The sequence below is a fragment of the Phacochoerus africanus genome, chromosome 5, assembly GCF_016906955.1.
Source record: "Phacochoerus africanus isolate WHEZ1 chromosome 5, ROS_Pafr_v1, whole genome shotgun sequence".
Taxonomy (NCBI): Eukaryota; Metazoa; Chordata; class Mammalia; order Artiodactyla; family Suidae; genus Phacochoerus; species Phacochoerus africanus.
In genome coordinates, this window is record NC_062548.1 from 52,950,648 (window position 1) to 52,973,645 (window position 22,998).

Genomic DNA, 22,998 nt, shown 5'->3' on the forward strand with positions numbered 1-22,998 from the left:
AAAACTGTGTTCCCAGGCTATTCCTGGGCTCCATCACCCCCTCCTGGTCCCTGAGCGCAGCTGCTTCCTGGTGACAGGTGTGCAGCCTCAGACCCCTTCCCAAAGATGCTGTCTCCACAGAGCCATCTGGCTCCCTTCCCTCACGTTTGAAAGACCGTGATCACTACGGAGGGGTGTGGAGACCAAGCCCACCGCCTGGCCTCACCCTGGCCCTCGCCTCTCACCTGCGGGGAACCGGGGCTGTGTCAGGAAGCTGCCCCGGGTCCTGAGAGGTCATCCCGGAGGTGACAGAGGACTTTCAGGGGGCAGGTGTCATGTTCTGTGGGTGGGGAGGTTGGGGCATTTTTTTTGGTGGGGGCTGTTTTCTGAGAAAGTCATTTTGGAGAATGCATTGTGGGGACTTTTTTTAGGTGTGCCTGCGTTGCCTGTTGTCTCTGAAACATAGCCACTGAAGTGCCCTTACCTGAAAGGAGAGCCGAGGTCTTGATTGGCAAGAGGGTGGGGCAGAAGCAGAGGTCCCTGCAGGCACCAGTGTGTGCTCGGACCCCTTTCCCGCCGGCCTGTGATGGTGGTGGTTTTCCTTGACCCTTGAGTGGTAGGGGACATCACAGACAGCATGTCTGCAGGCCTGGCTCCCCATTAGTGCCCTGGTCACCACTATCCCACCCTCTGAGGGAGGGGGCCCCAGGGAGTGAGGGTCATGGGAGGTGACATCCACGCAGCAGCCTCTGCGCCAGTGAGTCGAGGCTTTAAAAGCACCCTCCGACTGTCACCTCCGAGTCTGGTTTTTGTATTCAAGATAAATAAAAACAAAGCAAGAGGCTCTTTTGTGCCAGATTTGTTTGGTAAATTTAAAATGTTTACTTTAATATTCATGCTTAACTCTCTTTGAAAAATCTGTCTGCCCCCTGATTGGAATGCTTTATCGGGGGCAGATCTCAGAAAACAACCAGCTTGGTATTCGGACTGAGTCTCATCAGCGGAGAGCCGGCCGCCCAAGCGGCCCAGCGCATCTTTGTTATAATCAGGCATTCTGTTTTTGTCTTAAGTGCTTCCAGTGCAAATGTAAATGATTTCTAAGAAGAAGGAAGGGTAAGAACTAGAATTTCAGTGAGAGGGACGCGAGCACCTTTGTTACTCGGTCCAACTTTGGAGTTTGGTTGCCAGTGTTTTCCTTGGAAGTAACAGCTTGGCTCTGCCCGCAGTGGATCAGATCTACCACCTGGCCTCCCCAGCCTCGCCGCCCAACTACATGTACAACCCCATCAAGACGCTCAAAACCAACACCATCGGGACGCTGAACATGCTGGGTGAGTCGCCCCAGCTTCGCAGCTGTGCGCAGGGGTCCTAGTCCAGGCATCCAGTTTGAGTGTGGTCCTCAGGCCCTCCCTCGTCCCCACTGCTGGGCTCAGTGTCATTTAATTTGCCATCAGAACTTGTCATGGGGGTACAGTCACTGTAGGAAGTGGCCTGCACTGCCTCAGTGACACCCCGGGAGTGGCCACCTGGCCTCCAAGTGACACCTGTCCCCCTGACCCAGGCCATGTGTGCCTTGGGACTGGGAAGGGTCTGGCGGCTCTGATCCGGGAGTAAGGGGTCGGTGTGGCCTGAGCACAAGGTGGAGTTTCACCGGCATGTCCCCCCTGCCCCATATTCTGAGCGTGGCTGCTTCCTGGTGACACGTGTGCAGCCCCAGGAAGACCCCCGGCATGGCAGCGCAGGGGAGCCCCCGCCCTTGCTCCAGGTGGCATCGTGGTGACAGTTGTCCTGTGACTGTTGCTGTCAGGTTGTGCTGTGACTCTGCCCATTGCTGCCACTGGGGCAGAGTGGGTGGAAGGCCCCAGGGTCTCTAGATTATTTCTCATACCTGCATTTGGGCCCACACTTAGCTCACATTGAAAGTTTAATTTAAAAAAATTCAGGGGGAAGAAAAAAAAAAAAAAGGAGTTCCCGTCGTGATGCAGTGGTTAACGAATCCGACTAGGAACCATGAGGTTGCGGGTTTGGTCCCTGCCCCTTGCTCCATGGGTTAACGATTACGCATTGCCGTGAGCTGTGGTATAGGTTGCAGACGCGGCTTGGATCCAGCGTTGCTGTGGCCCTGGTGTAGGCCAGCGGCTTCAGCTCCGATTAGACCCCTAGCCTGGGAACTTCCATATGCTGTGGGAGCAGCCCAAGAAATGGCACAAAGACAAAAAAAAAAAAAAAAATTAGGTCCCTTGTCACCGCCATTGTCCCTGTGGGGTAATAGGGTCTGGCCAGGAGCTGCCTGGCAGACGTGAGGGATAGAGTCCCATGGTGCTGGTGGCCCTAAGTTCCATGCCAGGCTGCATCCTTGCTGCCATTTCAAGCACGTCATGGGGTCACCTCCAAACGCTCACCTTTATCAGTGCTGTTCTCTTCCTGCCGTGTACCCCACCCCCACCCCACCCAACCCCCGACCCCATGTTCCTACACGCAACCCCTCTTCCAGAGCACCCGCTGCCGCTGAAGGCACCTGCGCATGGGGCCATGGGGGTGTGGCAAGGGGAGCAGGGGGGTTGGGTGAAGGCCGTGAGTTCCTCCTGGCCAGGGTACCTGCAAGCGTCTGGAGCCTTCCATACTTCCCTGAGCACCACAGGCATTGACATTGTGGTCCATCCCGCACGGAGTGGGCAGGGAGGCTGCAGAGCGGGACTGGGATGCGGCCGGTTGCTCTGGAGAAGGCGCTCTGGAAGCCAGACCTCAAGGGGGTGTGGGGAGGTATCCAGACAGGAAGCTGGCTCAGAACGTTCAGAGATGCCCGGGACGCGGGGTCAGCTGGCAGGAGGCTGACTGTCCTGGGGGACAATGGGGCCTTGCCTCTGCCCCGGGAGCCAGGGTACCTGGTGAAATTACTGGGTGGTAGGTGTGGGTGCAAGAATCTCTGAGCTCCTCAAATCCTACCTTATAATGAAGCCCACAGAGCTCCCTTTGGCCAAGGCTGCAGTTACAGGTGTCCCACTAAACTGTGCTTCCTGGGGTCATTTGTGCGTTTCTTACTGTTTGTTTTAATTTTGGTTCCGAAGTAGATGCAGGTTGGAGTGATAACTGAAGATCCGTGGAGATCAGACACCGTTACTAGAAAACCACTTCACGTGGCTACAAGATGAGCATGTGTGTTTTCCTCCTTCTCTGAAGCTGACTGTGTGCTCTGTCTGGTGTCTCTGCAGGGCTGGCCAAGCGCGTCGGGGCGCGTCTGCTCCTGGCTTCCACCTCGGAGGTGTACGGAGGTGAGTCCGAGTCGGCATATTGCTCCGCCTCCACCCCCGCCCCCGAATGGTCACATGTGGTCTCCTGTGGAGGAGGGAGGGACCACTGAGCCTGCACTTATGCTCCAGCATCGGGTTCCCCCCTCAGGGGGTGGGGGATGAGTTGGGTCACTTGGCTAACCAGCACCTGCCACTTAGTGTTTAATCCACAGAAGTGTCTTTGGCCCAGAGGTCCCCGGAAGCTAGATCCATGGGAACTTCTTCCTGCTTAGCAGGAGCGCTGGCCCCCATGTGCTCAGGGGTCGGCTTTAGAGCCTGTTCCGTAGGGAGATGTTCGCCGATTGCCTCACCTGTTGGAGGACAGTTTCTGGAAGGTTCTTAAGGAGGTGGAGCCAGGAAACCTTGGGAAGGCAGAGCGTTCCCTCCTCCCCCACAGCTCTCGAACCTGGACTGGCAGTGGGGCCCTGTGCTTCCCGTTTCTAGACCCTGCAAAGGCTCAGCAGGTCTGTCCCTGGCCCCAGTGGCCCTTTGCCTCATGCGTTCCAAAAGTAGTGGTGCTGATACTCTCTGGGCTGTGTCCTTGTCACCGTCTCCAGGCACTGGCACCACCCATCCAGGCCCCCAACGTCATCTTCACGCCGCCCCCCCTTCATCCCAACTCTGCCAGCAGCTTGGGTCTTTGGGGCCCGTGAGTGGCGGGCTGGCGTCAGAGTGGCTCTTGGAGGCCCCCACAGCTCTGCTCTGACGGGCACCTGCAGGCCTCCCCAATGCTGATTCCAGACAAGGTTTACTTCTGTCATGGCAAAGCTGTGCCTGTGCTGGTCGGGAGGTCAGTGGGCCGGGCCTACCCTCCTCCTGGTCCTTAGCTGCCTTCATGTCTCTTTTTTGGTGTCCAGCTTCCCCAGCCCTCCTCAGAAATCCCCAAAAAGTTCCTGCCATCAGCACATCTGTCAAGTCCCATCTCGGGAGTGTTTCCCTCAGCGCTTCCCTCTGGTCCTGTGGTAAAACGTTCCCCTTCTGGGAGTTCCCGTTGTGGAGCAGCAGTGAGAGCCCAAATAGGAACCATGAGGACGCGGGTTTGATCCCTGGCCTTGCTCAGTGGGTTAAGGATCCAGTGTTCCTGTGAGCTGTGGTGTAGGCCAGCGGTTGCAGCTCCCATTTGACCCCTAGCCTGGGAACCTCTATATGCTGCGGGTGTGACCCTTTAAAAAAAAAGAAGAAAGGAAAAGTGCCTCTTCTTAAGGAACTGTGACCCTGATGGCAGATACGGAGGACTGGGTGCCCCCAGCAGAGCTCAGGCACTCAGAGTCCGTCGTGTTCCTGCTCTCATCCCCTTGTGCCCAGAGCTCCAGCTACCAGATACACAAGAAATAAGTTGTAACGTGTGGCTCCTGAGTTTCTCCAGATCTCTTGGCAAAGATGTACACATTTCATAGCACAGTTGCATAAGATTCTTGCTGTGCTAGCTAAATCAGCTATTAATTCAGATTCCAAAAATGCACTTGTGTTTTTTTAAAAAATATATATATATTTGTTACTAGGCTCCCTTAGTCTGCTCCTCGGTGCCTCTTTGAGTGTGATTGATGTACACACTGGAGAAGCAGGCGTCGGGAACTGTGGACACCTGCCGGGGAGATGGGCTGCTGGCATTGGGCGCTTGTCCTCGGAGCCCCCGGGCCTCCTGGTTGTGTCACTGAGTCTCGCACTCTGCTGGGGATGGCATAGGTGAAAGCCATCGTGTTCCAGACACTGAAGGTGTTTCCAATAAGCACACACTTGACTACAATCCTATATTCCATAAAAAGGAAATCGGACCATTGTCTCTTTGCATAGATGTTTAGCTTCTACAACTGTCTAAAAGTTAAGAACAATTTACAGGAGGGGGGAGGCTTAAAATTGAGAGACTTTGCTTTTTTTTAATACTTCTTTTTTTCCTGTGAAATATTGTCATCACTTAACACGGGAGGTGAGAACACCCTGTCCCGACGGGCTGGGGACATTGAAGGTCCCCTTTGATGGGTGTCTCCAGGTTCAGGTGTTTACCGTGGGTTTTCCCAGGCTCCCATCTGCATTGTAAATATCCACTGTTGATGAGGCATTTGAACTTGAATCAAAGAAATTCTGAAAACCTGGTCTCCCTATTCCTGCTCACAGACCCTGAGGTCCACCCACAGACAGAGGACTACTGGGGCCATGTGAATCCTGTAGGACCCCGAGCCTGCTACGATGAGGGCAAACGCGTCGCTGAGACCATGTGTTATGCCTACATGAAGCAGGTATGGACCTGGCTCTGCAGCCTGTGGTGTGTACCAGACACTGTGTACCAGATGTGTAGATGTGTACCAGAATGAAACGCCCAGACTGACTCTGCTCTTGTGGGGGGTGTTGCCCTGTTTCCCGCTTTCATGAAATAACGGTGATGTCAGCAGCTTTTCCCGTGTGTCTCCCTTTTTAGAAAAGGCTTCTTGGGTGATAACCCTTAGGTTGGGGACACCCTCGCCGGGACCCTCACCTTTAGGCCTGGTGGCCCACCATGCATTAATAAGTGCCTTTGTTTTATCAAAGTCTCCAAATTTTCTCTGTCTCTCCTTTTTTTTTTTTAATTTTCTGTTATCTAATGAGTTTAAGAATGAATTCACTCTGGCTTTAATACAGGCCTCTTTGGGGATCATTACTTGTATTTTCTTGCTCTGATTTCCTGCTTCTTTGATCCTTGCTCTGCTGGGCCTCCTTTCTGTGTTACGGATTTGCTCACCCCAGGCTGCAGCGGGAAGACCCCACAGCTGCGGGTCTGGTTCCCACCCGCCACCCCCCCCCCCCCCCGCCCCCCATTTCTCCTGAAGATGTGACCTGTGGGTCACAGGGCCCTGCCCTGCCCGCCTAAGCCTGTGCGGACTTGCTGAGATGTCCAGAGGATCTGACCCTTGCTCAGTGACGTCCCTGTGCTAAACCAGCTCTGGGGCCCTCCTGAACATGCCCTGTCTTAGAGGGACGTGTGGGTGAGTAACTGTGGCAGGAGCGGAGCCAAGACAGACTGCTTGTGACTGGCCTGGTGGCCGTGCTCTCGGACTCAGACAAGCAGGTATCTGTCCCAGGAGCAGCCTTCTCAGGCTGAGGGTCCCTGATGGTGGTGAGCTTGTTGCTTAGCTGGCAGGGGCTTTGCGGGAGGGCGGCCCTGCTTGGGTGCCCAGCACTGAATGCTCCTGGTGCTGTGCCCCCCCCCCCCCCGGGAGAGCTCCAGGTACTGAGCCTCCCTCCCTGAGCACTGTGCCCCCTCCTGGGGAGAGCAGTGGGTCCAAGACTATGACCTCCAGGAGGGAAGAAATTGTTCCCATTTCATCCAGAGATAAGTGTAGGTGAAAATAATTTTTTTTACTTAAGATTTTATATTAGCTGCTTCCAAGGGTGAAATCAGGGCCCCCCATGCAAATATGGTTATGCCTCTCTGACCTTGGCCTGGTCTGGGATCAGGGTGGGCCCCTGTGGCCTTGGCCAGGGGTCAGGGTGGGCCCCTCTAACCTTGGCCTGGTCTGGGGTCAGGATGGGCCCCTCTGGGTCTTTGGAGTTCAGACAGCAAAGTGACTAATTTTTGGTACTCCAGCTCTTCTGCATCAAAACTTTGGAGGTTACAGTTTACACTATCTGGAAACAAATGAAAAAATAATGGCCAGAAAAAACGATGGTCCAGGTGGAATAGTATGCCCTTTTTTGTACATAAAGATACACCCCCTCTTAAGTATAGATCCTCATTATATTGAAAAGACTGCGTATAGTATGTGGATGTCCCTTACTCTGAACAAACCTAATATATAAAAGTTGACAATATAAACAACATAAGTCTAGGGGTGAATAATCATTTTAGAGATTTTTCCCTTCTACACAGGTTTTTCTTCTGGGTTTGTTGTAATGAATGAAGCATCCTAATGTACTCAAAATAGAATTGAATCTCCCAGCAGAGTCTCTCAGGCCCCTTTCAGGGCAGGCTTCCTACATAGAGGCTCCTGTGAGTTTTCTTCTGGGGGATGGATTTCAGCTGGATCAAAAGGCATCCCATTTTTCAGGAATATTTTGAGCTTGTCTGAGAGGAAGTAAATTGGGCTTGAGCCTTCAGATGGGGTAGAGTTGCCAACACGCAGGCTTGTGTTGATGCTGGTGCTCAGGGTCCTGTGAATCTGACCCCTCGGGTCTGCCCAACTACGGGCTGGATCTGCAAACGGGCTGCTGTTCATAAAACCACAGACTGCGGAGCTGAAAGAGAGGAATCTCAGAAATCCCCTAGTCCGTGGCCTTGAGAGTATGCTTTTGCTTTATTTTTTGGCATCAGCATACTTAAAACTAAATCCTTGGTATGGGCATTATAAAATTTTTTTTTTTTTTGACTTTTGTCTTTTTAGGGCCACACCTGCGAGGTTCCCAGGCTAGGGGTCCAATCAGAGCTGTAGCTGCTGGCCTATACCAGAGCCACAGCAATGCCAGATCTGAGCCGCATCTGCAACCTACACCACAGCTAACAGCAGTGCCTGATCCTCGACCCACTGAGCAAGGCCAGGAATCGAACCCGCAACCTCATGGTTCCTAGTTGGATTCAATTCTGCTGCACCACGACAGGAACTCAGTATGGGTATCATATCTTAACAGCAGAAGTATTCAGCAGGCAGCTAAAAGGACTCGAATGTCCGGGGAGCAGGGTTCACCTGAGGGGCTGAGACTGTAGCCTGGACCCACCTGGCGAGACCTGTTCTTGGTGCTGCTCGCCCCGCCTCCCTGCTGGTGGACAGGTGCCCCCTCCCTCCTGGCCATGCAGTGAGTTGGGTATGACCTAGATCGTGGGCACTCCAGGCTGATTGCTAGGGTCTGGCAGGGCCATTGAGGGCCATTGCCAGGCAGGCATATCCTTCTGTCCCCAGCCCTGTGTGGCCTCCCTCTGGCTACCACCCAGGGCGATGGGGAGCTTTCTGCACCAAGAATCTTGCTCAGGACATGAGCTCTGCCCCCCATCAAGGCCTCAGTCTCCCCGCAGACCAAGAGCCCCTCTCCCCCACCCGAGGTGCTTCATGAGAGGCCAGAAGAGACCTTCAGGGTTCATCCTTTGGAGTATGTCACCCTCTTGCTCTGGGGGTGTGCCTGTGCTTCTCCCAGGGGCCTCGGCTCCTGGGTTCCTCCCTTGCCTCTGTGTCCTGCTCCCTGAAGACAGTGTGTGCTGGAAAACTGGTAACATTTCTCCTCTGGGGACGTTATTTGGGGACGGAGGGGTCCCTATACTGCGTGGGGAGCAGTTCAGGCTGCCTGCCCTGTCCTGCAGCCCTTCGGCCCCTGCCCAGCTGGAGTGTTAGTGCCGCTGGTCACTGGTTCAGAGCCCGGGTGCCGGGCCGTGTCCCTGTGGGTGCTGAGCACGCCGGCCCATGGGGCTCTGAGCCTTGTCCTCTTACATTTCTGCCAGTTTGATGCTGGCATGACCCACACTGGCCCGAGTTTGCCCTGGTCCTTGGTACGAAGCTGAGCGACTCACGGGGCAGAACCACAGGCACAAACTGGAGCCCGGGGTTCCCTTCCCACATCAGGCACCCACGGAGGCCCTCGGCGTCCAGCATGGGGTGTGGGCAGGAGGCTGTGCGTTTGCTCCCTGGCCCCTCAGAGCAGGGACCCTGCTGAGCTGGCAGGCTTTTCCGGGACTTCTTCCTGGAGAGGAGTTTGGGTTGGATGCTGGCCCTTCCTCTGCCCTGAGACGGGGCCATTGTACCCTCCCAGCCACTGCCACGGAAGACACATCCAGCCTCCCACTCAGCCTGTGGGACAGGTGTCAGAGCCACACGGGGTGGCTCCTGTCCTGACACCAGGTGCTCAGGAGACTCCCCTGCCCAAGGTGGGATCTGGCTTGAGTGTGCCTTGGTGTGGATTTATCCTGTTAGAGGTCGGGTGTGGGACGGAGCTGATGATGGTGTGGATGGGCTTGAGGGCCCAGCTTCCTGGGAAAGCATGTGGCTGTCCCGGCTCCACCATCTGGAGGAGATGCCCGTCACCTGAGGTCACTGGCTCAGGTGGGAAAGTTACAACAAGCAGTCCCCTCAGTGCTTCCGTCAGTGTCTCAGAGCCTAGCACTGGGTGAGGCTGGCCCTGGAGAGGGAGGGCCAGGAGGATCAAAGCACACCTGAGGTTTTCCTCTCTTCCTGGAATAAAGCCACAGTCCTTCCCTTCTGATCCTCTCCTCATCTTCGTAGTTCAATGCATGTGGATACATCTGGGTGGTTATCTACTGAGATCAACGTCTCTGCTCCTCCCCTTTGTTGAAGTGCTCCCTGGTTCTGGAAGGAAAGGGTGGGTTTACTGCTGGATGGACCTGAACTTCTAGCTCATATCTTCATCCACATAGCCCATGTGAACACATGCCCGCGTGTGGCTGGGGCAAGTTAGCAACAGCACAGCATTCTGGGTTCTGGGAGCCGGCCGTGCAACGGGTTCAGGCTTCCCAGCCACCTCAGGGTAGCTTGTCCAGTGCGGGGGATGTGGATGAGGCTGCTCTGGGCAAGGTGGCCAGCAGTTCCAGCCCCTGGCCGTTCACGTGCCACACTTACTGTTCAGAAGTTTTGGGCTCCGGGTCCATCCGATTCCCAGCCTGTTCCAGCTCTGATGTGTAGAGTCAGAAAAGAACTGGTTCTTTTTTCTTTTGTTGCATCCACAGCATATGGAAGTTCCCAAGCTCTAGGGGTCAAATCGGAGCTGCAGCTGCCAGCCTACACCACAGCCACAGCAATGCGGGATCTGAGCTGTAGCTGTCAACTACATTGCAGCTTGTGGCAACACCAGATCCTTAACCACTGAGCAAGGCCAGGGATCGAACCCGCCACCTCACAGACACTTTTTCGGATTCTTAACCCACTGGGCCACAACGGAAAACTCTGAAAAGAATGTTTGGACCAGTCAGATACCAGTAGCCACTAAGTCATCATCACCAGGCCTGTGCTCAGGGCGGACTCGTATATCAGCCCCCTGAAGGAAGCCCCTCTTATTTCCCTGTGACTGAGAGACACACGGGGTGGCCTGGCAGGTGCACCCAGGGCTCCCCCACCATCCCACTTGCCCTCGGACTCCTGGGGAGGCCCTTCTGCTGTCTGATGGATCAAACAAATTAGAAGCAGTGCTATGAAAGCCCACTAAGGTAGAGTGTGTGATACAGATATTTAACTTGTTCATGAGAAAGCAGTCTCTTCAGTTAATAATGAAGAAAGATTGCAGAAGGCTTTGGAGTTAAAAAATACATACTTTTCCTATTAGATGTTTGAAGTCTGTTCTCCCAATTACGAAAGTAATAGATGTTTGTTCTAATGAGAATGGAAACATTAAAAGTACATTCGCAAGAAAGCGAAGGTCTGCAATCTTGTAAAGAATGTTCATTTGTAACTTCCCAGGCCGTTTAGCTGATGGCCTCTATCAGGTGCACCTTGCCTTGAGATTTTGAGCAGAAAGGATTGGGGATGTGGGCACAGCGTAGCCCTTTAGGACCAGGCAGCTCCTGTGCCCCCACCTTCTGGAGACAGCGAGCTCTCTTGTTTTCCTTCAAATCAGCTATTATACATTCACAGACATTTAAACATGGAGTGAGAAATTTATACAAAATATTACAGGAAAGTGTTTATGGAAGCAAAGCACAGCTTGGTCCCAGATAAGAAAGTATTTATTTACTGGGGAAAAATTTATACCAAACACTGTCCCCTCGCGCTTCCTAATCGTCTCTTGGGTTTTCTGCAGAATGTTCATGGGGGGGCCTTAGGATGTGGTCCGGGGCGCAGACCCCTCTGACGCTGCAGGCTTCAGGTTTGCTTACAGCGAACACAGCATCTCATGGGCAGAGGAACGCGTGCACTTGAAGGGCTGTGGTTTCTGTGGGCGGGGCCGCGCCTCAGCCTCTCCTCTGTTGCAGGAGGGCGTGGAGGTGCGTGTGGCCAGGATCTTCAACACCTTCGGGCCTCGGATGCACATGAACGATGGCCGGGTGGTCAGCAACTTCATCCTGCAGGCGCTGCAGGGAGAGCCGCTCACGGTAGGTGGCCAGCCGGCAGGCTCAGGGACACCTGCCTAGGGGTTTGTGGTGGGGGGGGCAGGGGGCACCTGGAGGGACCACCCAGGAGCCTCAACCTTGGATGGATTGAGTCACCTGCTCCCACAGAGCCCCCAGCACTGAGGGCTGCCTGGGCCCTGGGGTTGCCCAGGTGGGCGCATCTGGCTCAGGTCCTGGCAATTTCTGGGTCCCTCCCCCCCCGCTGGGCCCCTTTGTCCCAGGGGGTTTCTGGAACCCAGCAGAGTCCAGGGCAGCAGCTGGGGTGTGCGGTGAAGGTGAGCACAGCTGGGTGGCCTCATATCTGGTCACACATGGCCCTGCTGCCCCCACAGCTCCTCAGGGGCCTCCTGCCTGCTCTCATGGGGACTGCTGGCTGGCTGGTTTTGGTGAAGCCTCTGCGCCCTTCTCCTCGCCCACTTCCTGCTCCACTTCCCTCCTCTCTCTCCTGCCCCCATCCTGTCATTGCACCTGTGGCCTGTGATGCTTGCCTTGGGTGGGTCTCCAGAGCGATGAGCTTCCTGCTCTGACAGGCATGTAGGGCGTTTGCCCATCAGTGAGTACATCCTGGGGAACCACCAGCTGCTTGTCCACGCCCTTCCTTGCGTCCCTTGCGCCCTCTCTGCTGTGTCAGGAGAGTTTACCATCTTCTGTGTTGAAGCTGCAGTGGGTCTGGGGGTGCAGGTTACAAGACAGCCCTCATTTTCCAGATGGTGGGGTGGAGGCCCAGAGAGCAGATGAGTTTCTGAATGCTGGCTGCCGGTGTTTGTGCCTGGAGTCTGTGCTCTGCACACTCTCCTGTGTGTGCTCGCGTCTCGGGTGTGTTGGCTGCACCGCTGCTGATTGAGAACAAAAAGCGTCACCTGTCACGCCCCCCAGGGCGAGGTGCACTTCTTGGGGGAGTTTACGCTGCTTGGTGGGGGGTGTGAGCCAGGCCTGCTCTGGGCCTTGGATACCGAGTTCCCCACCACCTCCTCCCTCTCTCAGCCCAGCTCTGAGCCTCAGCCACGATGGCCCTGCTGTGGTCACGCAGCCCTCTCTGCCATGTGGGTTTGCCCTGGGGAAGCCCCGGCTCCCACTGCCCAGCCTGTTCTTGGCTTTGTCTGGACACCCCTTTTGGGGAGACAAGGTGGTGCAGTATGCCTATCCCCTCACCACAGCTGCCCTCTTTCCTCCCCAGCCAGGGAGCAGGTGACCGGGGGCTCTGTTCTGTGACTGTGGGGTCCAGGGTCCCCCCAGGAGCCTCTGCTTCAGTCTCTTATTTCTGATTAAAGGTGGAAGTTGTGGCTTACCATGGGTTGTCACTGTGGCGGGGGGCGGGGAGGGGTGTGGATCCCCAGGACCGAGCTGAGGGCAGCACCTCCCTGCAGCCCCTCCCAGGAGAGCATCCCAGCTGCTCCCTGAGCTTCCAACAGAGAGCTCGGGGCAGGCATGGGGACAGGCCTGGAAGTGGTTTCCGGGGAAGCTGCACCCTCATCTCAGTGACAATGCAGGTGCGACAGCGTCCCATCTGGATGCCGGTGCTGAGGTCGGGCGCCCCTGGGTTTCAGGCCCTCACTGTCGTCTCCCCCAGGTGTATGGATCCGGGTCGCAGACGCGCGCTTTCCAGTATGTCAGGTAAGACCCCACACACCTGTGCGGGCCACTCCCTCTTCATTTTCCCAACCATGACCCTGGGGCTGGGTGGAAGGTTAATAACCCTGATCGTCACCGGGCAGCCCTGGGCTCTGTGTCTGAAGGTTAGATCAGAGGTTAGACTGTGATGAGAAGCCCTGTGGGCTGCTCTCCTGCTGCCACCTAGTGTCTCCTCGGGGTCACACGGTGACTCCAGCACAGGCCTCAGGCCTGCAGATGTGGCTCCTGGGGTGGGCGACCTTGTCCTCAGGGGACGGGGAGGGGAGAGGTCAGGTGTCCTGATGTTGTCACATGTGATGCTGAAACTCAGCACAGATAAGAATGTGTTGATGAGCTTGGTTCACTGGTCTCCCGTGGGAATATGTGCTGTCTTCCTGGGAATCCTCCTAAAGCTAACCTTTCATGGGCTGGTTCCAGGGGCAGCTGGTTCTAAAGTGCAGGCAAAGAGGGGGAGAATTGTTACCTGAGCCACACCTGCCGTGGTGTCCTCCCACGGAGCCAGGTGGTGGGAAGTCTGCCCGGGCTCGTGGCATCCTGGGCCATTGGAAGGTCTGGCTGTGTTTGGGGCCATATCCTGTCACTTCTCAGGGCAGATACCCTGGAATGCGTCACTCAGACACGCTGTTCCCAGCGTCTTGCAGCCACCCCAGGATGCTGGCGGGTGACATGGCAGGTCAGGCAGCCCCCAGCCCACCTCAGCCAGGGCAGCCACACCATTTGGTTCTTAAAAAAAGAAAAATTAGTAGTTCCTGTTGTGGCTCAGCAGTAATGAACCCGACTAGTATCCATGAGGATGTGCATTCCATCCCTGGCCTGGCTCAGTGGGTTAAGGATCTGGCGCTGCTGTGAGCTGTGGTGTAAGTCACAGATGCAGCTCGGATCCTGTGTGGCTGTGGCGTAGACCGACGGCTACAGCTCCAATTTGACCCCTAGCCTGAGAATTTCTATATGCTGCAAGTGTGGCCCTGAAAAGCAAAGGGGAAAAAAAAAAAAATTAAACACAGCCACTGTAGGTTTTTTTTTTTTTTCCAGAAAGTGTTAAGTGTTCACATTTAGTCCAGAAGCTGTGAATAAATACACATAATGATCAGTGTTTTTTCCCTCCCCGCCATTAGTATCTTGCCCAAGAGGGCAAAAAGCCGGGACTGTCATGTAGCTAGCCCGCTTTGTGGCCCAAATATTCTTAAATTCAGGAACCAGCAGGACGGGTCTCATTTCAGAGCACTTAGCCCAGCAGCAGAAGTGCCCACAGCTCATGTCTTTGGGGAGCACGTGTGTGGGACTCCGTACGCTGGGGCCATCCCGTAGTGACATGCCTCCACCCCACAGTCACCTCAACTCTCCTCCATCCTCATCAAGGCCCCCAGACTCCTTCAGCCATAACCCTCATGGAATAGTCCAGAGACTATGCAGTAATGGAAGCCGTTCTTCTGACTCTTCTTGTTATCTCAAAGACATCAGCTACACTATGCATTTAAAGTAGCCTCAGATGCTTGCTTGTTTTGCTGGTACTTAAAGTCCTTTTTTTTTTTTTTTTTGTCTTTTTGCCATTTCTGGGGCTGCTCCAGTGGCATATGGATACTTTAAAGTCCTTTAAGTATCGAGTGGTGCAATGGGCCTTGTTCCAGCCCAGGACAGGCCGTGCCTCACTGCCCGGTCAGCCCAGTCCACCTCCCCATTACCGACTGGGACATCAGTGTACAGCCTCTGTCGTGTCACTGGAAATGCAGTGGGGGGCCCTGGGGGGGCCCTCTCTCCCCAAGGTTGTTTGTCTACTGGTCTCGCCTCTTGTTAGTGGGGTGTGAGTTGGTGAGCCCCCCCCAACTCGACCAGACTTTGCCAGCTTCCACTCAGTCCCCCCAGGCATGGCTGAGATGGTTAACCTGCCAGAGTTGGGCTCCTTTAAATAGACTATTTTATAGAAACTGAGACTGTTTGACTTCTCAGTTAAAAATGCACCGTATCTACATCTAGAGATAGTGAACTAAAATAACCTGTTTCCAAAATCCACCATTGCCTTGGAGCGGCATTTTGCCGTTTTCTGGGTGACATGCTGACCATTTCCGGGTGACCATAGTGCCCCCTAGGTAACATTGTGACGTGACCATGAGTGGTGTTTTCACAGTCAGGTCCTCCCACAATAATGGAGGCATGCTGTGCTGTCCTTAAAGAGTCATTTTGTCATAATGACACTTTGAAGAGATTCAGGTTTGACCTTAAAAGTTGCCAGTTTATTGCATGAAAGATGCATCCCCCCATGGGGACAACTGCATGAGTCCATCATCTTCCAGCTTAACATGGACACCCCCCCCCATTTCAATATTAAAAATGATTGGAGAAGCTACTGAATGGCAACTTTAAATGTCTTTTCCAAATGCCAGCAGAGACGGATGCTGGCAGAGAGCATGTTGGGGTGTAGTTACCACCATAGTGACAAAGTGACTTTTTGCCAGTTTCTGGGAGAGGACTCATCTGACGACAGTACTTGCTCCTGGGTCTGATCATTGAGAACAGGGCAGACGTTAGGCACATTCCTATAAAATACGCAGGAAATCATTTGTTTGCTAAGTACCCAACCAAGAAAATCGGAAAGCAGAAACGGAGGTTTTTCTTGTGGAGGTTTTTCTCGTGGAGGTTTAGCAAAGTAACCTGCCCCTCAGCTGCACCTGGACCCCCGAGCAGTGCCCTCAATCTCATAAGAAACACCACTGGTGACGGTGCCTTAGGAGAGGGCTTGTGTGGCAGTGAGGTGTCATTTTACAAAGTAACTTTTTCTTAACAGAACCACCCTTTAAAGCTTCTGAAAATAAGAGCCAAACCTCAGTAAGCAGAAGTGTGCTTACTTATCCTCGCTGTCACAGCCCAGTCACTCACTACCCATCCCCAACACCCAGACGTCCCTGCCTGTCCCTGCCCGTCCCATCTGGGTGCTGGGGGGCTCAGGGCGGGGGGCTCTGGTGCTCCAGGGGTGTTATTTCAACACTCAGGACTGTCTGGCTGTATCTGTGATTTGCCAGTGTGGAAATTACCTAACTGGGTTTCTTTCACTGCAGGGGATCTAGTTTTATTTATTTATTTTGTCTTTGTCTTTTTAGGGCCACACCAGAGCATATGGAGGTTCCCAGGCTAGGGGTTGTATTGGAGCTGTAGACGCTGGCCTATGCCACAGCCACAGCCATGCCAGATCCAAGCCACATCTGCAGCCTACATCACAGCTCACGGCAATGCTGCATCCTTAACCGCCTGAGCAAGGGCAGGGATCAAACCTGCAACTTCATGGTTCCTAGTCAGATTCATTTCCGCTGTGCCATGGCAGGAACTCCCAGGATCTGGTTTTAAAAACCACCTGCTTTTCCATATGGGCCAACTCACTGGGTTCACATTAAACATGGACTCTCTTGAGAAACTCATGTAAGCACCAGCTTTTGAGGTGTGAGCCTACTTTATTTTTATTTTTTAATTACTAAAGGATTTCAGAAATGCGAAGCAGAGAACTCAGTCTGTTCCACCACCTGCCTCCCCCCCAGCCCCCAAAGGCAAACCCCAGGAGTTCCCACTGTGGTGCAGTGGTTTAAGAGTCCAGCTGCAGAGGCTCAGGTCACCGAGGAGGCCCAGGTTTGATCCCCGGCCCTGCACAGTGGTTTAAAGGATCTGGTGTTCCGCTGCTGCATTTAGATTTGATCCCTGGCCTGAGGACTTCCATATGCCTTGGGTGCAGCCATAAAAAAAGGGAGGGAGGGAGGTAGGGGCCAGAGAAAGGGGGAGAGGAGAGAGAGAGAAAGGGATGCAAGCAGCAAGCAACCCAGTGCCACATCTCTGGTCCGTGGGCACCTGTGCGACCCCCTCACCCTCTTAGGTACAGGATTTTATTTTGATGCCCAGGTCGCGTGTGGGTCCTGTTTCCTTCTGGGAGGTACCGTGTCTGACGCGAGGCACCTGCAGGTGCTGAGCAGCCTCCCCTCTCTTCCAGCGACCTGGTGAATGGCCTGGTGGCGCTCATGAACAGCAACGTCAGCAGCCCCGTCAACCTGGTGAGTCTGCCCCTCACCCCAGTGGGCCTGTGCACCCCTCCCTGAACCTGCTTGTGGACAGACAGGAGCCCTCGAGGCAGCGAAAAGTCTGCGAGACGTGGGGGAGCCACGTAGCAAACGCTAACCCGCTTTGTCCACGGGAAGGGCCGGGTCTAGAAATTCCTACAGCTGCAGGGATGATCCGTGGTCCTCCTCCATCGCTGAACAAGCGTCACTTCTTCCGGAGGCTCAGTTAGGGAATTAGGGGACGCGGCCATTGGGCCGGTTTCCCACTTGGTCAGGACTGCCGGCTCCTTCCCTCTTCCAGTCCTACAGTCCCAGGGACGGGCAGGCTGTCCTGCCCCACCTCTTGGCCAGCCTTACGCGCTCCCAGCGCTGGAGGGCGTGCTTCTGGCCGGTCCCCGCTGGCAGCAAGGCTTTCCCAATACTTAGAACTAAAATTTCATTCTCTGTGTGTCTGCTGGCTTCCTGTCTCTGCGTGGGGACCACCCAGAGCTGGCCCGATGCTGCTGCAAAGTGACAGCTTCCTGAGGACTTGCGGCCAAGGCGACCTTCGAGTCCCCTCTCCAGCAAGAGCTCAGGTTGGGCTGGAGCCCACTCCCCCTTTTGGTCCCTGTCTTCTGAACAGGTCTGTTCCATCCGTCTACACTGGATGGGATGTGAGGTGTCCAGTGTAGCCTGTCAAGCAAGTTGTTCTCCTTCTGCTGGTGGCAGCAGATGCCCGTCCTGCTGCCCCACCTGGGCGCATCCCCGAGCCTGTTTCAGGGGCTTCTCAGCCCCACCCCACCAACAAGGGGTTAAGGACACAGGTGTGGCCGTGCCTGCCCATTTCTTGAAGCCACTTCACTGAATTTCTTGGACTTTTCTTCATCACCAGCAAGTTTGAGCACTTTCTCCAGGGTTGGAGGGAGTTCCTGCCAGTGCAAAGAACAGGCCCCCCAAGAGGTCACTCCCTGTAGGGCTGTTGACTGACCTGCGGGTACCAGCTAGCACTGTTCCTGTGCACGTTTACAGAACAGGCGACTAAAAGCAGCATGAGGCGAGTCCCGGGTGCCCGCCTCTGCATCCGGGAAGCAGCGCCGTCCTCACCTGAATTTCTCCTTCACGCCCTTTAAAGTGTGTGTCTTGTCAGCAGTCTCCCAGGCAGCTCCTCTGCTTTCGAGGCTACATCCTTCTTTCCCTTTCAAGGTGGGGGCCCTTTGCATCCAGCTGCCTGGGAACCTCCATCTTCCTAATGTCCGAGGGCATCTGCCAGCTGCCCCAGCAAAGACGGATGTTTCTCCCCAGTTCCCCACACGCGGCCGGTGGGCCCTCTGTGCTCACGATCAGACCCAGAGTCCCTTCCTGCCTGTTTCACCTGCCAGCTTCAGAAGGACTAGGAAGGCGGGAGGGGAGAGTACCAGGGGACTAGGTGCCAGGTTTTATGGCATCTGTTATTATGGGATGGGCTGTGGGGGGTGGTGGGGTGGGGCGAGTGGCTGCTGGAACATGTGATGGGAGGAAGGAGAAAATGGTTTTCCTCCAGTCCCCTGAAAAGAAAGCCTGCCTTATACCCACGAGCCGCCTTTCCCTCCATGAGCACAGCTCACTTGTGTAGGGGTTCGCATCCTGGCTCCCGCGTCTCCATTGCTGGGAGGCAGTGGCTGTCTTAGGAGACTGGCCTCCAGAACCAGGCTCCATGTGCAGAGGCTGCACCTGAATGCTGTCCTATACCCTGCCCAGGGGACGCATGTCATCCTTACATGCTCCTGACCCAGCCCCAGACGGGTGGTCTGGAGGACAAGACGGGCGCAGTGTAGCCCCCTGCCGGCCAGAGCGCCCCTGTGAGCTGTTAAGGAGGCAGGGGTCTGGTGACTCAGAGCCTGGGGCTTCGTGGAGGACGTTTGGGGTAGGGGTGTCACCGTTGCAGTTACACGTCTAACCAGAGACTGTTTCTTCCTCAGGGGAACCCAGAGGAACACACCATCCTAGAGTTCGCTCAGCTAATTAAAAACCTCGTTGGTAAGTAGGACAGGGGCCTTCCTGAGCCAGCCGGCCGCACTTACCGCTCCACTGAGAATGTCTTGCCTGGAAAGTGTGTAATTAATACACACCAGTGGAACTGGATAAGAAGCACCTCACTTCGCTGCTTCTGTGTTTCTTCAATTAACAGAAAGATGAAGGGGGATGTGGTGTGGCCAAGGGGCTGGCTTGGTTCACAGCTGTGCTAGCAGGTCTGTGTGGAACAGAAGTGGTACCTTTGTTCCCAGTGCTTGAGCCATAACCATGGTCACAGATCCACACAGGTGACCGTTGTTTGGTTCCAAACGCTGACTGTGATGAGCCTGAGATTTCAGAGAGCAGGAGAGCAACACGGGCCTTTGTGTTTCTCAAGAGAATCAGTCACCAAGTTTTAGGTTCTGCTTGCAGTTCTGGCCAGCCTGGCCAGGCGGTGTGGGAGGCTGTGTAGACCTGGGAATGGCCCCCAAGAGGGGTAAGAAGCTTGTGCGTTTTCAGCCAGCTGTGGGCTGCAGGTGTGTACAGCTGTGGCCTTTGTCACATCAGGTGTGCACGGCTGTGCCCTTGGTCATGCCGTCGGGTATACTGGGGCCCTGGGAGCTTGGCTCCTGGGTGGTGTCTGCTCTCAGGGTTGATCAAGAGGTTGGGTCAGCTGAGTCCGATAAGTGTGCAGGGTGTCCTGAAGCGTCTGTCTAGATCCTGCGCTGAACCGCTGGGTCCTGGGGTTGTCCTTCTCGGCGTTGAGTTGCCAGCAGCCAGCCGGGATGGTTGGACAGGGGAGGGGAGGGCTGCCTGCCAGGGACCACAGCAGCCCCTGTTCTGGGCCTCCCCACAATGTCCACCCCACAGGCGGCCTGAGGCCGGCATCCTCAGCTTCACCTGGCACCTGTTAGAAATGTGGAATCCCATCCCTGCCCGTGTCTCCCAGATCAGAATCTGCATTTTGACAAGATCCTCAGGTGGTCACACTCAACGTGGAAGTTGAGAGGTTTGGCTAAAGCCTGGGTGGCTGCCCTGTAACCGCCGTGGGCCCCACTGGCTCCAAACAGCAGCTGTTTTATTTGCTCCAGATTCTGCGGCCTGGCTGTGGTCACTGGAATGGCTTCGTTCTGCTGGCCTGTGGGGTGTAGGCCCAGCTGGGACGTGGACCAGCTGGCTTCTGTCCTCTGCATGTTGTGTGTTGGCTCAGGACTGGCTCCTGAGTGTCAGCCTGGAGCTGGCCCATAGCCGCCCCCTGCACCTACTCATTAGATGGAGGGAGCCTGAGGGCAGGCGATGGGCTTCCGCAGGGCATTGAGTGCCCAGGGGCAGGAGGGCAGGCAGCAGTGTTGGCTGGGGGTGGTGGTCTACACGGGGCCTGCCCTGTGCTCCCCCGCTGTGAGGGGGCCCTGTGTCCCGCCCTTACCATGCACGGTGGGGCCGGAAGCACTGTCCCCTGGGTGGCTTGCAAGCCAAAGGCAGGACTTTACCTTGACGTGTCTTGAAAGTCACATCTGAGTGGTTCATGCTTCTCTTACCTTTTCTTTTTAAACAACTCAGGCAGTGGGAGTGAAATTCAGTTTCTGTCTGAAGCCCAGGATGACCCCCAGAAAAGGAAGCCGGACATCAAGAAAGCCAAGCTGATGCTGGGCTGGGAACCGGTGGTAAGTTTGGGGGTCCTGACACCCCTCCCGCACGTCGGCGCCTCACGGGCGCTGCTGGGTGGCAGGCCTGGCAGGGCCTCCGGCCTGTGTCCTTCTTCCCGTTATGGGAACGGCCTGGCCTCCCCAAGGTCTCACCGCACTCGCTCCTTGCAGGAGGGCAGCAGGGAGAGCTGGTCCTCACAGGTCCCCACGCAAGGCCGAGCTCAGAGCCGGGTGTGAGACACTGACGGCAAAATGGGGGGGCCTCCCAGGTGCCCGAGTCTTCTCCTGCGCCCTGGGAGGCCTGTTCCCCAAGACCACGTGGGCTGCTGCCTTCCTATCCTTCAGGTCACCGTTCAGAGGTCCAGCCCCAAATTAAGGGTCTTCCCAGGTGGTATCGTGGGTCTCGCTTAGGTTCCTGGGGGGGGACGGTACAGAGGGTGAGTGTCACTGCCGGCACGAGGCGTGTGGGTCAGAGACGGTGCTTCCCCAGCATCTTCGTCCTTGGGGACTTCTGGGCACACCTGGGCGTGATGCTGAAGGGGCCCTTTGTGCCCGATTCAGCCTGGAGCAGACTCCCAGCCAGCAGGTGGTGGGGTGGGGGCTGGTACTCGCTGGTTGTTCCGTCTTCAGGGAGTGGCCTCTGTGCGCATGTGTAGGCCGCCTGGGAAGCCCGGCCTCCGGCCTGTGTGGTCCACGCCGAGCCCCGCCTCAGCCCTCATCCTCTCTTTGTTTAAACAGGTCCCGCTGGAAGAAGGGTTAAACAAAGCGATTCACTACTTCCGGAAAGAACTTGAGTACCAGGCCAATAACCAGTACATCCCCAAACCAAAGCCCGCCAGAATAAAAAAAGGACGGACGCGCCATAACTGAACACTTTTACCTCTTGGGACAAGAGATGCCATTTCACACTTTAATAGGATGTGTTTTTCTTTTTCGTTTTTTAAAGAAAGACTTAAAACAGGTGTCATGAAGAACCAACTGGAAATCATTCTGAAGCTTGCTTTAAGAAATGGATGTGCCTAAAAACTCCCTAAACAACTGCAGAATTTTGCCTTGCACTTTTTAAATCTGTCTTTTTATGTAACATAGCATCGATGCACCTCTGTGTGTTTTCAAGTTTTTTACCTTGCTGTGAGAGCCTCTGTTGTGACTGTCGTCGACAGTTTTATTTACTGGTTTCTTTGTGAAGCTGAAAAGGAACATTAAAATGGGGTTTAAATGCCGATTTATTTATAACGTGGGTTCTTAGACGTTCTGCTATATGCATAGAGGAGAAGCAGCAGCCTCCGCAGTATTGGCGGCGGGGGGGCTGGCACACCACATTTAATCTCGGGCAGATAAAAGAATTCGGCTTGAGAGCTTTGTGTTTCTTTTCATTCAGAATTTTCCCAAGGTCCGGTTTTTAGTTGCAACCTTGACTTTGAGATTTTTCTGTTGGTTATCACGATCAAGGATATTTGAAATCACTACTGTGTTGTGCTGCATACTGGGGGGGGGCGGGGGGAAACAGAGTTAACATATTCTTGGTTAACAGTGGTTAAATATGCTATTTTAATAAAATATTGAAACTCACTTTCCATTTTAAATGTTGGCTCTCTGCTTTGCGTGCTGCATCATTGGATGGCTAAGAAGATGCAACTAATGGAGAATTTAATTTTACAGAAAATCCGTAAACATCCAGGCTGGTATAATCCGGAACTGATGAGTGGGTATTGGAACCATTTCGATGCTGCTGCAGCTGAATCTGGGCACGGTTTTCACTGCCGTGTGGAGCAATTTTAGGTCTTACCCCAGATTAGAATCATTGTTTGTCCTTCTCTGGAAGCACCAGCTAGATGGAGAAAGAGTAGTCATTGTTCTAATGACCTGGGAGCCAGGCTCCTGGAGTGGAAACTTAGAGCGTTCGCTTTCATTAAGAATGCTTTCAAGGACTAGTGCTAGGAATTTTTTATAACAAATGCAAGAACACATAGTAAGTTAAAGCTACAACATTTTCAAGTCCGTTGGCTCCTCCTGTTGAATCCTGCACAGTCACCAAGGGGATAAAAGCATCCAGCAGGGGGCCCATGCTTGTCTCTATAACTAGGGATTTTGCCTGTACTTCAGAGTCACCAGGGCATATTTTTTTTTAATTGGGTATGTTTTTCCAAACAGAATCTCTGGGGGGTCAGGCCAAGGAAGCTGTGGTGTTATTTGTCATATGCTAAGTTCCCCCAGAGATTCTGGAACTGAGGGTCACTGCTAGATTGGACATTGTGTGAGGCAGGATGGTTTCTTATTTTCATTTGTCACTATTTTGGCCCAAACTAAGTCATCCCTTGACTGAGCAGGGATGACCAGAAGCTTGTTTGGGAACTAATGGGGCCCCAGGCACTGAGGAAGAAGCCTAGACACGGAGTTTGGTGGAGCTCAGCTGTGCTGTGCAG

General features: G+C 54.5%; 1 protein-coding gene across 5 annotated transcripts in view; it reads left to right on the forward strand.

Annotated features, from left to right (window-relative positions):
* The window catches only part of UXS1 (UDP-glucuronate decarboxylase 1), a 69,696-nt gene extending 47,552 nt beyond the window's left edge, over positions 1 to 22,144 (forward strand). For all 5 annotated transcript variants that reach the window (XM_047781306.1, XM_047781307.1, XM_047781308.1 and 2 more), the window contains 9 exons: positions 1,206 to 1,310; positions 3,192 to 3,251; positions 5,385 to 5,506; positions 11,149 to 11,268; positions 12,857 to 12,900; positions 16,889 to 16,949; positions 18,893 to 18,950; positions 20,487 to 20,590; positions 21,311 to 22,144. In XM_047781306.1, the coding sequence (XP_047637262.1) occupies positions 1,206 to 1,310; positions 3,192 to 3,251; positions 5,385 to 5,506; positions 11,149 to 11,268; positions 12,857 to 12,900; positions 16,889 to 16,949; positions 18,893 to 18,950; positions 20,487 to 20,590; positions 21,311 to 21,442 (806 nt within the window). In that variant the 3' untranslated portion in view covers positions 21,443 to 22,144. The remainder of the gene's footprint in view (positions 1 to 1,205; positions 1,311 to 3,191; positions 3,252 to 5,384; positions 5,507 to 11,148; positions 11,269 to 12,856; positions 12,901 to 16,888; positions 16,950 to 18,892; positions 18,951 to 20,486; positions 20,591 to 21,310) is intronic.
* The last annotated feature ends 854 nt before the right edge of the window (positions 22,145 to 22,998 follow it).